Raw genomic sequence first — 15,826 nt, 5'->3', positions numbered from 1 at the left:
TTTGGGAATGTGCTGTTTCAATGTCCTTGTTAAACCCACTGCCCTTTGGAAAGTTCACTACAGTTTCCTTTAGGCTTCAGATTAATCAGATTGCTCACCATAAAAACTGATGTGAAAAATATAAACATGATAGCCATTGTAACATCAGAATGAAAAGCGCTAGCAGTAAAAAGAAAAGGGCATTAAAGCAAAGTGAAGAATAAAAGCTAGAGATCATAGAATAATAGGGTTGGAAGGGGCCTTATAAACCATCTGGTCCAATGCAGGAACAGCCTAAAGCATCCCCCATACGTATTCATCCAGCTGCTCCTTGAAGACTGCCAATGAGGGGGAATCCACCACCTCCCTAGGCAGCCAATTGCTCTGCTGAGTTACTCTTAATGTGAAGAAGCTTTTCCTAATGTCTAGCTGGTACCTTCCCTCCTGTATTTTAAACCCACTGTTTTGGGTCCTATCATCTGTTGCCCACAGGAACAGCTCTCTTCTCTCCTTTAAGCGACAGCCTTTTAAGTACTTGAAGAGACTTATGCCAATAAAGGTAGATGATGATGATACTTAAAGAGACTAATCATGTCTCCCCTCAACCTCCTCTTCTCCAAACTGAACATTACCAGGTCCCTGAGTATTTCCTTGTATGGCTTGATCTTCAGGTCCCTGTTCATCTTGGTTGCTTTCCTCTGCTTCTGATCCAATTTGTCTATATCCTTTTTGAAGTCAGGCCTCCAGAACTGCATGCAGTAGTCTAGGTGGGGCCTGACCCATGTGGTAGTACAGTGGACAATGACATCCTGTGATTTGGATGTTACACCTCGAGATTGCATTCGCCTTTTTTGCTGCTGCATCACACTGACTGTTCATATTTAGCTTCCCATCCACTGGGTATCCCAAGATCTTGTTCATATACACTGCTACCAAGAAGTATACCCCTCATCCAGTATGCATGCTTTGCATTTTTGTTTGTTACCCAGGTGGAGAAGCTGGCACTTATCTGTTAAATCGCATCTTATTCAAATCTCCCCACTTTTTCAGTGTGTTCAGATCTCATTGAATTCGATCCCTATCTTCAAGGGTGTTTGCTATTCCTCCCAGTTTGGTGTCATCTGTGAATTTAGTGAGTGATCCTTTCATATCCACATCCATATCATTTATAAAAATATTGAAAAGCGCTGTGCCCAGAACTGAGCCCTGTGGCACTCCACTGGTCACCTCCCTCCAATCAGATGTGATGCCATTGACAACTACTCTTTGGGTGCAGTTATCTAGCTGGTTCCCCATCCATCTAACCACATTAGAGACCAGTCCACAGTCCTCCAGTTTATCCACCAGAACATCATGAGGAACCTTGTCAAAAGCTTTACTGAAATCCAGATAAACTACATCGATAGCATTCCCGTGATCCAATAAGCCTGTCACTCGGTCGTAGTCGTTGGTCTGGCACATCCTGTTGGGGACAAATCCATGCTGACTTCCTTGTATCACCATGTTGTCTGTCAGATGCTTGCAGGTTGATGCCTTTAATATCTGCTCCAGATGGAGCTAGAAAAACAATTCAGCCAACATTCCCTTGCAGACCACAAAGATATCAGTTGCCTTTCTAAGGAGAACAAGCTTGCTGAAATTCAGTGGAAAGGAAATTCCATAATTTAAAACTCTAAGCAGTCCAAGACCAGAATCCCTGAGGGACCACCTGTTTTCGTGTAAGCTGAGTCCTCAATTACAGTCATCTTCTAAATGTAAATTGTAGATTATTCTATAGGGGTGAATTTCATTTAGATGTGGTGTTGATGGATAGTTCCTTGATTAGCCTGGACCCCCCACTTGACTCCCTCACTCTGAGGCAGATTTTCCCACCAAAATCCAAGTTTGCCTGCTTTGGCTGAGCATATCTCTATTTGTGGTTTTAAAGTTCTTTCATGTCCCACCCTGATAAGCAGTTATATTTTTGGCTTTTTAGTCCATCCCAGAAACTTCATGGAGGGGAAAGCAAGAGCCCTCTTCCTCTAGGTTAGAAATGGCATTGGAGACTGTATAACATTCAAAAGAAAGATGGTTGTTGTGGGTTTTCCGGGCTGTATTGCCGTGGTCTTGGCATTGTAGTTCCTGACGTTTCGCCAGCAGCTGTGGCTGGCATCGTCAGAGGTGTAGCACCAAAAGACAGAGATCTCTCAGTGTCACAGGAACTACAATGCCAAGACCACGGCAATACAGCCCAGAAAACCCACAACAACCATCGTTCTCCGGCCGTGAAAGCCTTCGACAATACATTCAAAAGAAACACCAACTTTATTGAAAAGGCAGGGATGGAATAAGGGCAGTCAGAGAATGAAAGAGCTGAGATAAAATTTGTTGGTAGAACAGAATATTATTTTAAGTCACAGGCAAAATAGTTTTCTTGAAGCTTAGTTTCTTATTCTTAGTTCATAATAGTGAGAGGTATTGTGTTTAATACTTTGGTTACAGCAACGTTTTTTCACAGAGTTCCTTTCGACAACTCAGGTTTCCTGAAGTTGGTTCAAAACTGTTTTCCGTTTACAACAGACCTTGGGGTCCTCCTCAAGAGCCAAACCCCCTTTAGACACTGGGCAGGAATTCTTCTTCTCCCAAGAAGATATAACCCTTCTTCACTTGGCTTGAATGGGATTCTCCACTTACTACCCAATCACACTTTGCCAAAAACACCGCCCCCTCCAGTTCTATCGTGTTTGTGTAAATGAGTTTCAGCTTGTGCTGGCTTTTATACTTGGAATTCCTAACTAGAATTCCTCCTCAAGACAGTGATGTTACAGTTAGGGCATATAGATCCAGAGGAGTTAGCCGTGTTAGTCTGTAGTAGCAAAAATAGAAAAGAGTCCAGTAGCACCTTTAAGACTAACCAATTTTACTGTAGCATAAGCTTTTGAGAATCACAATTCCCTCACAGCAAGCACTCCAGTGCATTGGATGAAAAGGTTTTATTATTGAGATCCAGTAAGGTCATGGGTACTTCCATAGATGGATAAGTTGGCAGGAATGAAGATACAAGCATATGCACTTTGATATAAGGAGCATGATTCCCCCCTCCCCTTGGGCAGTTAGCAACGAGGTGCGAAAATCCCTAAGTCTCATGAGAACACAATAGCTTTGTCTGGGCAGAGAACAGCAAAAGATTACAAGGAATCCAACTCTCTCTGTCTCTTGTGAAAAATTACCGTACAGCTGCAAGGTCAACAAGCAGACTCCAGAGATAACAGGCTCAGCATTAGTACTTTTGTTTTTAGGCAGGCCAAGGATGGCATGATTATAATGGTTACAGTATATGAGCATGACATGAAAGCACACAGGGTATTAATACATTAATACATTGATCAGATCAATACAGAGAGCAAAGAATATATGAATGGCATGGATGAATGGTAGGCAGACATGACAGTTTGTATGTTTGGTGAGTGTCCAATCAGCAGCCAGCGGTCTCACTGCCTGTACCGGAAAGAGATACTCTGTTGGTGCTTGTAGCTTTCACTTCTGACAGTTGCTGCTATACTCACCAGAGGCCTCTGAACATAAGGTTGGTTCAAAGTCTGTTGTGTAAACTAGGCCTAATTGAGCAGGAAATGCAGGACATGCATGCTAATTGAGCAGGACATCGTGCAAGTTGTTGCCATTCAGGAGGGAAATTGACAAAATTACCAAAATGAGGCAAGCATATGGTTGCCAGGTCCAGGTAGGGAAATTCCTGGAAATTTTGGGGGTGGAGCCTGGAAAGGGTGGGGTTGGGGGAGGGGCCTGAGTGGGATATGAGGTTGCCAGGTCCCCCCACCCCCTGGATGGGAGGCTTGATGCCTGGCACCTACGTTGTCTTTTCTCATTCGCGCACACAGCACATACGCACTCCTGGCCTGAACTCCCATGCTCCACAGGGGGCCGAATTGCACCTGATTCATATGCAATCTGGGCCAATTTGGGTGCAATCTGTATTGATTTGGGTGTGATCTGGGCCCCTCCTTTAATGAGGCACTTATACTGTCCCAGACCTATTGGCCAATACCTTACAGAAAGAGATTATTAGCCACAGTGGGTGGGAGTGTGAGGAAGATCTTATGGGCAACAACTAGAAGCAGCTGAATTCTGTCTGTGATAGGGTTGCCAGCCCCAAGTTGAGAAATTCCAGGAGATTTAGGGAGTGTAGCCTGGACAGGGCAGGATTTGTGGAGGGAGGGACCTCAGCTGGGTATAATGCCATAGAGTCCATCTTCCATAGCAGCCATTTTCTCCAGGGGAACTGATCTCTGTGGCCTGGAGATCAACTATAATTCCGGGAGATCTCCAGCCACCACCTGGAAGCTGGCATCCTTCTGTCATACTGCTGCTAGAAACATCTTTTCCCCTTTCCTGTCATATATTATATTGAAAGTTTTTCTGCTCCAACTTCACACCATTAGGAGTCAGGCCACGCAGCATGATGGCATCACGTCGCAGCATTCCTACATGTTGAGGGAGGGAATTCATGGGAGAGCTGCCCTGGCAACATCCCTACAATACACATAACCTGTCATTCCACTCAAGAGAGAGAGTCTTCAATCTTTAGCCACCTCAGGCAGCCTGGAGGGGTGTCCAAGAAATACGTAGTGTTTTTAAAATGCTTCTTTTAAAGCACAAAGGTTTGGCTCCTATCCGTTTTACCTCTGGTGCAAGTGAGATGAAGAATGATCTTCCTCTTCACTGCAGCCCCTTTCCGCAGTACCTAGCTATGCCTTATTAGGAATAAGGGGCCACTCCTCTCTCTAGGTCCAGTGGAAAAGGTGGTAGGATTTACTCAAAAACTAACAGATACCTGCTTATTTGACCATAACGTTTTTAGATGCCGTGTTTGAAGGTAACCAGCTGCCTGTACTGGAAGCATACATTTCCCACAGTCCTGATACATGTGGTAACCATTTTGTCTGAAGAGGACACCATACGTATTTTCAGCTTCCTATATAACAACAACAACATTCGATTTATATACTGCCCTTCAGGACAACTTAACTCCCACTCAGAGCAGTTTACAAAGAATGTTATTATTATCCCCACAACATTAATCAACCTGTGAGGTGGGTGGGGCTGAGAGAGCTCCTGGAAGCTGTGACTGACCCAAGGTCACCCAGCTGGCTTCAAGTGGAGGAGTGGGGAATCAAACCCAGCTCTCCAGATTAGAGACCCGCTGCTCTTAACCATGTCACCAAACTGATATGTGCGGTACCCTATTTAAACAAAATGTCCACCACACAAATTAGAAGGATCGTGGCACTCACTCCGAATACGCACGGTTGGATACCTCCAAACATTACATCTAAAAAAGACTCATGAGTCTCTGCAATATCAACAGTATCAAGTAGTTTTGCTAGTAGTTTTCCTTTGTTTGTTTCATATGAGTGTGATTGGCAGAGCTTTTTCTTCCTGTTCATCATAAACTTCAATAAATGGCTAGATTTTACCCAAATTGGCTGAGTGATCTTCTCTAGTGAGACTGAATGAGATGTGAGGAATTAAGTGAATACAACAGAAGAGCTCTGCCAGCTTCATTGGCATAAATGCAGGCCAATTTTAAACCTTGGTGTGTGATAAGGCTAATTAACCCTAAATATTGGTCCTTGGAGATGTAAATGGAAAGTCAGAGCTTAAAAAGATGATGAATAGAGCCAGGCATTTAAAAATCACCCATTCAAAACCCTATGTTTATAAAAAGTTGTATTTTATCACATTGGGGGAAAAAATCAAAGCAAATAGATATCTTAATTGAGATACCAGAGCAATGGTGCATAGAATCCCAATTGCTGTTGCCAAGTTCTGTGGAAAGGATTAACATGCTTTGCAAATCTGCATATCGGCACAGAGAGATTGTGGTTGCAATCCCAATTGATTTCAGCTTAAAATGTGAAAAACAGCTCAGTGAAGTATGGATAACATGACATCTGCTGAATCCATTCTTTTATATTCCTTGGTTTTAAGCAGAGGACTCGATGCACTTGGGGACCAACCACTGGGTTATTTTGCTGTTTCTTAGGGCAGTTTAGAGCCAACAAGTTCTGCCCCCTACCAGGAAAATATCCTATTCGTAATGGATTCTTAATAGCAAACTGGATTAATATCTTTCAAGGGATCCTGAGATCCCTCGAAATCCACCCAGTCTTTTAATATTTTCAATAAATAATTGTTCATTGGAACTGAATGTGATCAGGCCTAGCTCTGGTAAACTATGAAGCTGTGTTATTTTTAATTAAGTATGCTCAGGGCTTTTTTTCAGGGGGAACGCAGGGGAACGGAGTTCCGGAACCTCTTGAAAATGGTCACTTGGCTGGTGGCCCCGCCCCCTGATCTCCAGACAGAGGGGAGTTTAGATCACCCTCCGTGCCACTGAGCAGCGCAGAGGGCAATCTCAACTCCCCTCTGTCTGGAGATCAGGGGGCGGGGCCACCAGCCATGTGACTATTTCTCTGAGGGCAACCCACTGAGTTCCACCACCTCTTTTCCCAGAAAAAAAAGCCCTGTGTATGCTATTTCTGTACTTTGAACTGCCGGGTGCCACCTTGGGTTTAGGAGAAAGGGTAGGATATAAAGGTTTTTAATCAACCAATCAGTGGTACAACAACAGTGTGCTAATATGTGTGTGGGGGGAAGGAGTCTCACCTCTCGACTGTCCTTTTGATCGTTTCTGTATTTGGTGTATGAAGTTTATCGGTGAAGAAAGCTTTGGGGGGGGGGGGAGAGTGGGGAACAGGATAACCGGCCCTAATGAAAAATGCAGTCTAAGGCCTGACCATAAGCTGCTGACGCCACGATGCTTTTACCAAAGGTTCATGTTGTACTAAGTGCAGCACTGGCATCTGGAGATGTGAATTCTTCCAAGGGCCACTCTAAGCCAAAAGGTCTAATGTGCAAGTGGGGGAGGCTGAGAAAGGAGGGAGTGAAGTCTCCTTGGGTCAAAAGACATATGTTGGAAAGGAAACCGCTGAGCTTTTCAGTCTTTGGAAAAGATGGTTATAGGAAGTGTTTTGATTTCCCACATTTGTTTATTCCAAAGTGTTATCCATCTGTAAACTTCATCCTTAGGTTGTAGAATAACTTCTCCCGGGAAGCAAATCTGGCACCATCTTGACAGGCCTCTTAGACAAAACTGAATACTCTCTTCTTCCGGAATGCCTTTGAGGTGACCGATTGGTTGCTTGATGGCACTGTGTTCTTTTATTAAACCCTCTGGTTGGCTTTTATAATGATGTTTTAATATATAGATATGAGTTTTTAATGTTTAAGTAGCCTTGGGGTGCCTGGTGTAGAACTGAAAGGCAGCATGAATATAAACATTTGTCTTTTCTTCACTTTCGCTTCAGATATAAGAGTAGCCGTGCTGGGTCAGACCAATAGTCTGTCAAATCCAGCATGTTGTTTCCAGTAATGATTAGTCAGATTTCATAGGCAGCGGTTCTCATCTTTTAGTTGCTCTCTAACAATTAGTATTTTTGCCTATGGACTTTAGTGGTGAGGCCATGATTCAGGGGAAGAGCATCTGCTTGACATGCAGAAGGTCCCAGGTTCAAACCCTGGTATCTCCAGTTAAAAAGATCAGGTAATTAGTGAAGTGAAAAACCTCTGCTTGAAACCCTGAAGAGCTGGTTCCAGCCAGAGTAGACAATACTGACCTTTAGCGATGCCACACACGTTGGATAATGCACTTTCAATGCACTTTAGCTATCGTTTGGAAGTGGATTTTTTTGTTTCACACTTGAAAAATTCAGTTCCAAATTATCTCTAAAGAGGATTGGAAATGCATTATCCAACGTGTGTGGAATCAGCCCTTGATAGACCAAGGGTCTGACTTGGTATAACACAGCTTCAAGAATGCATTCACATATGTGTTCTTTGAAGTCCTATTCAGCTGTCATGGGCTAACAGCCAGACCTCCATAAATCTGTCCCTCCCCTTTTAAACCCCTTTTAGCCAGTGGCCATATTTAACTGGGAAGCAAGTTTGGATGAGCTAATCAGCCTGTATTCCTAAACTGATTTCCTGGCTATACTAATTTTTTAAAAATTATTGCATAGCTATTTAATGGATGTTACCGAGCAGTAAAACTGCTAAGTGATATATTGAAGAAGATTCTTCTTACCTGTTTTGTCCCTACAGACTGATTCACTGGTACAGCTTCCCTTGAATAGAAGTAGAACCAAAATGTTGGCCCCTGGGGCAGAAAACTTCTGAGAATGTTTTTTTTTCACCCACTCAAGTAAAATCTAATGGGATACTATAGTGTTTCGATAAAGATAAAATACATGTTGAAAGGAACACTTACAGTTTACTATTTCTAAAGCACCAGCAGTATTTTTTTTAAAAAGAAAAGGTTCACTCTGGCTTTTCTTAGGCTATTTTTAAGTGACTCTTCTTGTAGAAAAGGTAGCATGAAGATATTCTCTTGAAAGAGAACGTATTTCATGAATAGAAGCTTCCAGTTTGGGGCATGTCAAAGCTACCAATGTTGTTTTCTCCTAATGATAATCTCCCTTCCATCCGTATGCCAATTCTGCTAGCTAGATGGAGGTCACTTTCCCATTTCCTGCTTGCTGGTAATCAGTAGTGACCACTCACAAAATGAGAGGATTGGAAGTTCTCCTCTGAGTTCATATAGAGACCCTTTTGACTTAACTACTTTTTGTTGACTCCTTGCATCAGCTAGGAATAGGAGTTGAAGAGGGAACACAAGAATGTGAAATTCTTTACAGTAGAGAGCAGGAAATATGCTTTTAAATTCTTCATGGCCTTGGTCCAGCATATCCATGGACTGCCCCTCTGCCTGTGTCCCACCACGGCAGCTTCACTTATCTGAACAGGGCCTTCTGCAGGTGCCACCTTGCACAAGAGCAAAATCAACAGCTGTCTGTACATGTCGTGGCTCCCACCTTATGGAATAGCCTGTCTGAAGAGATCAGGAAAGCTCACCCTCTCCAGGTTTTCCACAAACTATGAAAAACTGAATTATTCAAGAGGATTTATATTACTCTAATACGAGGGCTGTACTGTAAAGAAGTAGTCTCAAAGAGGTACGTAAGTAAAGGGCTAGGGAAGGACTAGACTTTACTATCATGTACTATCATGTCTGTCACTGTGTGATTCTCCGGGATCGTTTCTATGTTGTTTAATATGTCAGTCTTAGAATGGTTTATGCTGTGTTTTAGCATTTCTTCAACTCTATATTGGATTCTTGCTAGTGTGAATCTTTGCAAATTTGTATTTATATACCCTATTGCATTTTTTATTGAAATGCCTTTGAGATTGGTGTGCTGACTCTCACTGTGTAATCCACCTCAAGTCTCAGTGAGAAAGGTCGACTATAAATGATGTAAATAAATAAATAAAACGTAATTGAGCAAGCTGCGTGGAACGGAGATGTTTTACATGTCATAAGCAACAGGAAATGAGCTTTCCACAATGACCATGAAAAGGATTTGAAAATAACTGCTGTAATGATTTAAGGTATCTTAAGATGCTCCAGTTATGTGCCTCTTGATGGATGTTTATATCACATTGTCTCATTTAGCCCACAATCTACAGTGTTGCAGGGGGGGTGGGTCGGAATTTATGAAGTTGACTTTTGCAGTTACTGCTATTTTCTCTGGGCAGTGTTGTAGGGGCTCCACTCATAACTTTGGTTAGATGTCAAATGATGGTTACGGCCCCTAACCCTCTTTATGGGGTTCATCACTGTTTATATTCATTCATTAAGTTAGATAATTGAGACATTTAAGGATTCGATATCATCGGGACACTGGTGATCGCTAGCCAGGCTTTTCATTTTTACACCTGAACTGAAGCTGGCAGTTTTGGTTCAGAATGGATGCCTGGTCCAGATGGTGGTGGATTTGATCAGAATCCAGCTAAGAGTAAAGGCTGACAGATAGAGGGATTGGGGAAGATTTGGCCTTCTCAACAAAATGATTGGACCTCCTTTCCATTTGAATAGTTTTCAAAACTTCAGAATCTGCCTGTATTTTTCATTATGCTTGGATGATCAAGGTGGCATCCACAAGCAAGGGATGTTCGGTTGCCGCTGGCTTATAAGTCTGTGGAAAGCAGGGCTGGAATCTCAAGGGAGTAGACTTTCAGTTGAGCCAGCTTGTACTGGCAGTAGATTCATAGGTAGCAAGTAAATAACCGAGTGGGTTCCCACTTTATATTTCATATGGGCCAAACTACACATGCTCCTTGGTAAGGCATACGCCTCCTGCAAAGCAGCCAGGATCGTATCTGAGTGCTTTGAAGAGACATGATCGTAATTCTGCATGCGCATCCTTCACATGATGGGACCCAGGTACAATTTGGACTTGAGTCGCTTTATAACATGCCTCAGTGAACGACCTTGTTAGGCATAAGAAAGATGCTGCTTTTGATTGGAAACCATTTACATCTCCTTATAGGTACTATGCATATGCAAGTACAAAAAAAAAATGAGAATCAGCTGAGAGGTGGAGGCTGTATTCTTATCACAGAAGTACAGGAAGTGGGACAGCTGAGCCCTTATATCCTCTTCTAGGCCTGATTGCCCAGATCTTATCTCCTCAGCTGAGAGTTACATGGATCTTAAAGGACATTATTTTGGCGTGCAGCTTTGAGTTTCAGTGTCACTGAGACAAGCCTGAGGCTGGCAGGGACTGACAGGAGTGCAAGAAACTTCCTTAGTCTTCTTTGCACACAATTTCCAATTTCATAAGATATGAGATTGTAAGAGCCAAGATTCTATTCTATTCTATTCTATTCTATTCTATTCTATTCTATTCTATTCTATTCTATTCTTAGCCGGTTACATCAGGCATAAATACAATTTAAAATCACAATAAAATCATACAATCATGATACACGTAAATTTTACAATTTGCAGTCTCCAAGATGGCAGTCTTCATCCTTAACATCCACCCCTGCTGAGGGGTGTGACATTCCAGTCAGGTTGATTCGTATGGGGGGCCAGGATAATAATACAGCACCCTCCCAGCTGGACTCTGGTAGGGAGGCTCATCCAATAACACAGAGGACACCAGATAAGATGGTTGCTTTAGGTTGTCTCTTTCTTTCCTTAAACACTATGATTGTAACGGAGAGTGTTAATTGCTTGGTTTTTAAAACTGGGTTTCTTTGATAGCATTTACAATATATGTTTTTGGAAACCACCTAGATTTGGCGTAACAGGAAGATTACCGATATAGAAACGAAATGTTTGACAAGAGACTGTGCTCAGGTCTTCAGAGACAGCTGCCATTCCTTTGGTCATCATGGGCATTTTTAACTTGTTGGACTAATTTAATGCATAGCATCAAAACCACTACAGTCTTAATCAAATGGACCAATTGAAGAATCTGTAAACTTAGCAATGCTTTGCATGAGATGCAGGCTTTGGTTTACCTTTCCGTAGTGGTTTCCTAGGAAGGAAATATGACCTTGGTAGTCTGAGGATTTTTAAATCCCATTAAGCTTGTGATAACCTGTATTTCCATTGATCCAGTGGAGGGCTCATTTGCCAAATCTTGTAGCCTAATTCTACTCAAGCTCCCATAGAAAGCTCATCATATGCTCAGCACCATATGGTCTGACTTCTGCACAAGGCTTGCCATAAGCTATTCATAAACAGTTAAGGTTCCAAGGCCCGTGTTTCTGCAACTCAGTTTTGTTTGTAGCAGGGACTTGTCTGAGGAAGTGTAAAAGTAACTGCCTCGATAGGGGATAAATTCTTCCACTTTCACTGACTGCTGGGACTTCTCTGAACCAGCCCAGCCTTTTGAGGCAACCGAGCCACTAGGCTTGGTGTTCAAGTTGCGCGGTGATCAGTGACGTTGAGGCAAGCAAATCTGAGGCTTGGTTTGTGAGTAGGTTGCTTGCATCTGAACTGGGTAAATTCACCTGGAGAGCATGTTCTCTGCAAAGTTCTCAGCATGCCTGATTTAGTCTTGAAGCTGCCTTACAGTAAGCCAGAACATTGGTCTCTCCAGCAGAGTATGGTCTGCTCTGACTGTTTACAGATCTCCAGGGCTTCTGGCAGAGGAAGGTCTTTCCCAAGACTCCTGCCATCCTTTTAGCAGGGGTCAAACCCAGGGACTTTTGCATGCATGTGCTCTGCCACTGAGTGATGTCCATCTTTTCTGCTCAGCCATCTGCTTTTAAGAACATCCAAAGAGAACATATGCAGAGTCCTGCTGGATCAGACTTATGGTCTGTCTAGTACAGCATACTGTCTTATATATTGAGGAGGGCCATCAGCAGGCCATAGAGGCTGAGGCCTTCCCCTGAAGTTGCCTCCTGGCACTGGTATTCAGAGGTTTACTGTCACTGAATCTGGAGGTCAGCATAACTAGTCACCACTGTAGACCTATCCTCCATGGATATGTCTAATCCCCTTTTAAAGCTGTCTATGCTTGTGGCCATCACTACATCCAGAACTGAGTTTGCTTTTTTCATTGCTGTGGAACTAGGCTTGCCAGCCTCCAGGTGATAGCTGGAGATCTCCCGGAATTACAACTGATCTCCAGGCAACAGAGATTAGTTCCCCTGGAGAAAATGGCTGCTTTGAAGGGTGAACTCTATGGAATTATACCCCACTGAGGCCCCTCCCCAAACCCCACCCTCTTCAGGCTCCGCCCCCCCAAATCTCCAGGAATTTCCCAACCTGGACCTGGCAACCCTATGTGGAACTCTGGTTTCCAAAGTCTGTTTCCCTCATGATCTTGGCAAGTTCAGACTCCATTAGCATGGGTTTTTTTGTTTCAGTGTGCTTCACCCTTACATTTACCTACACTTTCTTTATCTAAGATTTTTTTAAATGGAGGCCACATAATACCGTAGAGCCCACCCTCCAATAGATCCCACCCTCCAAAGCAGCCATGTTCTCCAAGGGAACTGATCTCTGTCACTTGGAGTTCACTAGTAATTCTGGGAGATTTCCAGCTACCACCTGGAGGCTGCAACCCCAGGCGATCAAGCAACTTTGTCCAGAGCTGTTTTAATGTCCCAGTCTACTCTTGAAGCCAGAACTGATTGATTGGTGTAGATGAAGCCTGGAATTGCCTCCAGAGTGTCTGAAACAGGCCCCTCCTTTAATGAGGTGTTTATACTGTGCCAGACCTATTGGCCAATTCCTTACAGAAAGAGATTATTAGCCACAGTGGGTGGGAGTGTGAGGAAGATCTTGGGGGCAACAACTAGAAGCAGCTGAATTCCATCTGCAATAAGTTTGCTTTCCTCTTATCCCAGATATTATAAAGCTTGGGCATGAGGTATGATCCCTTGGGCATTTGCTGAAGGGAAAGAGCCAAAGAACTCTTGGCGTTTTGGCTGGCAGCAGATTCCATTGGATGAACCAACTCCTGAATCCTGCTTAGCCCTAGACATGTTGGTGTTTTGCTTGTTTGAATTATTTATATTGCATGATGCTGTTATGAGCCCCTTTGAGTCCCTTCAGGACAATAAATTAGTAAGAGGCAAGCCAGATGGGGTAGGTGGCAGACTTCTAAGTATCATGTCCAATTCCTCAGGTGTCACCAGCTGAAATCAACATACCTTGGTGTATGGAACCCTAGGTGGGGGCTCATTTTCAGAGACTTGTGTTGTGGTCTGTTCTGCTGTGCAGTTGGTCTCTTTTCTACTAGTTGTCTCTGAGGCATATGCTAAAAACTTGTAATATTATCTGAATACTTGAATTCCTGAAACTACGGATTCATTATCAGCCTTGCAAATAATTAGAGGTCGGTTTCGTATCCTTGGAGGTGCGGTTGCAAACATTCTTTTGGATTCTGCAGTATTCTCGGTTGTAACCCTCCCCCCTCTCACACACACACATCAGGATCTCTGGTCATTAAAAACCAGTTGCAGTTTCCCAGACATGTTTGAGCAATGGCATTGGCCAAATTGCAAAAAAAAAAAAAAGCTGTACAAGCAATTTTCATCAGTTTTGAACTACTGGCACAGAAAACTGTTGGCCGGCAGAGAGGCACATGGAAGAATCTGTGACGGATCTCTGCAGAATATTAGGAAAAGCTATTTGGCACTGTAGGGAACTAAGAATATCATTAAGTGGGGTTTTTGAAAGATCCCTCTAATTCATTCCTCTCTTTTTTTTGTCATTTGGAAAATAGCTTCATGAACACTGAACCATTGTACACATTGGCTGGTTTGGTAATACTTCAAGGTAGGTTGAAGTTTGCCTGACAGATGGACTGCTTAAATTGTTTGTGGCCAATCACTGGAATGGATTTCTTAAGACAGAAATTATTGTGATGTTGTAGAAGCTACTGCAACTGGTGTCAGCTGGATGTGGGTCAATTGTAGTGTGTATGTGTATTGCATTATGTAATTATGCTCATGCAAAATAATCATGCAAGAATCTTTGACTCTTATTCAGTTGTTTTCCTGGTGTTTGCTTTCAGGGCTTGACCCCTGTGCAGGTGGAAATGGTGGCTGCTTACATATCTGCCGAAATGAAAGTGGACTTGCAAAGTGTGACTGCTATTCTGGACATCGCCTTTCTGCAGATGGGAAGTCTTGTGCAGGTAAAGAACTATTTGTGAGAAAATAAAATAAAACAGGAAATGTTAAATGCAGCCTTCTTCTGAAATCAGTTTAGCTGTAGTGGGTACTAGAGCATGGTTTCTAATACGAAAGTTACTTAAATTTCTTATCAGGACTGTCTCCAGGGCTCAAGACACAACATGGGAGGTCTCACTTCAGTGATACTTGTACCACCTACATTCACACCAACTTCTTGTAAGCTTCTTGTAAGAAGCTGGTTGGGAAAGAACATTTAGAGTGAAGTGGTCCATTAGAGTCTGGTAATTCCCTACAAACTTTCCTCTTTCTTGAACACAGGTGGGGAAGATGAACTGTTCTTCACTACTGCATTTCTTTGCATTAGGGTTGCCTCTCAGTGGGACGATAGGGGCCTGAAACTTACCCTCACGCACACGCACTCTGGCGGCGGCGTGATGATGTCACTTCTGGAAGTGATGTCACCATGCCATGTGTGTGGCAATGTCACTTCTGTAAGTGACGTTGTTGCGCCCGCCACGGGAGCACTCCCACGCTCCGATCTGGCCAGTTTGGGGCCAAATTGGAGCGCAGGGATGCTCCTGCGGCCAGCATGAGGGGTGGGAGCGTGCACACAGCACATGCTCCTGAGGTGCATGCCAGTGGCGGGCACACTCTGGGAGTTTGCCCCCTCCCGCCGATCACTCAGCAATCGGTGGAAGAGGGGGCAAATCCCCAGGAGTTTGCCCGCCACCAACGGGCACCTGGTAACCCTACTTCTCATGATAGGGCATGTACCTGTTATGAGCCTGGGCTTAGTGAGGCCTAGTGGCTCTGGGGAAGCCTGCACTAAAGTGACTGCAGGGCCTACATCTCCCAAGTTCCTTTTGGCCCCTGTGATAGGGTAATAGTAGATTCTGAGGGAAAAGTGTACCTATAGGAAAGTAAGGGATGGTGCCTGAGAGAAGGGATAAAAGGCCTCACTGCAGTGGGAGGGGGTTCACTCCTAGGAGCAGAGCCAAGGAGAGGCTGCTGTAAAAGGAGTGATGGCTCATCCTGAAGGGGTGAGAGACAGTTGGAAGCCAGTCACTAAGAGACAGTTAAGAACAGTTTAGTTAGACGCATTAAGGTGTGTTAGTTTGTTTATTCGCCAACCTTTACTATTCTCTTTATTTTAGAAAGTTTTGAACACCTGTTATTAATAAACCTTTTAAAATAAAGTTCTTTATTATTCTGCCTGGGTCCTCATGCCTAATTCAGTCACTTAATAAATAAAACCTACTAGGAGAGAGTAAACAAAAGGGATCAGTTG

General features: G+C 43.4%; 1 protein-coding gene across 1 annotated transcript in view; it reads left to right on the top strand.

Moving 5' to 3' along the window:
• Nucleotides 1-15,826, top strand: part of LOC129332024 (multiple epidermal growth factor-like domains protein 6) — a 293,959-nt gene that overhangs the window by 158,767 nt on the left and 119,366 nt on the right. The window contains 1 exon segment of the mRNA XM_054982775.1: nucleotides 14,418-14,540. Coding sequence (XP_054838750.1) covers nucleotides 14,418-14,540 — 123 coding nt within the window.

The sequence above is a fragment of the Eublepharis macularius genome, chromosome 6 (genome assembly GCF_028583425.1).
Source record: "Eublepharis macularius isolate TG4126 chromosome 6, MPM_Emac_v1.0, whole genome shotgun sequence".
Classification (NCBI taxonomy): Eukaryota; Metazoa; Chordata; class Lepidosauria; order Squamata; family Eublepharidae; genus Eublepharis; species Eublepharis macularius.
Note: the sequence above shows the minus strand (reverse complement) of the source record. Positions and strands in the feature narration are given on the sequence as shown.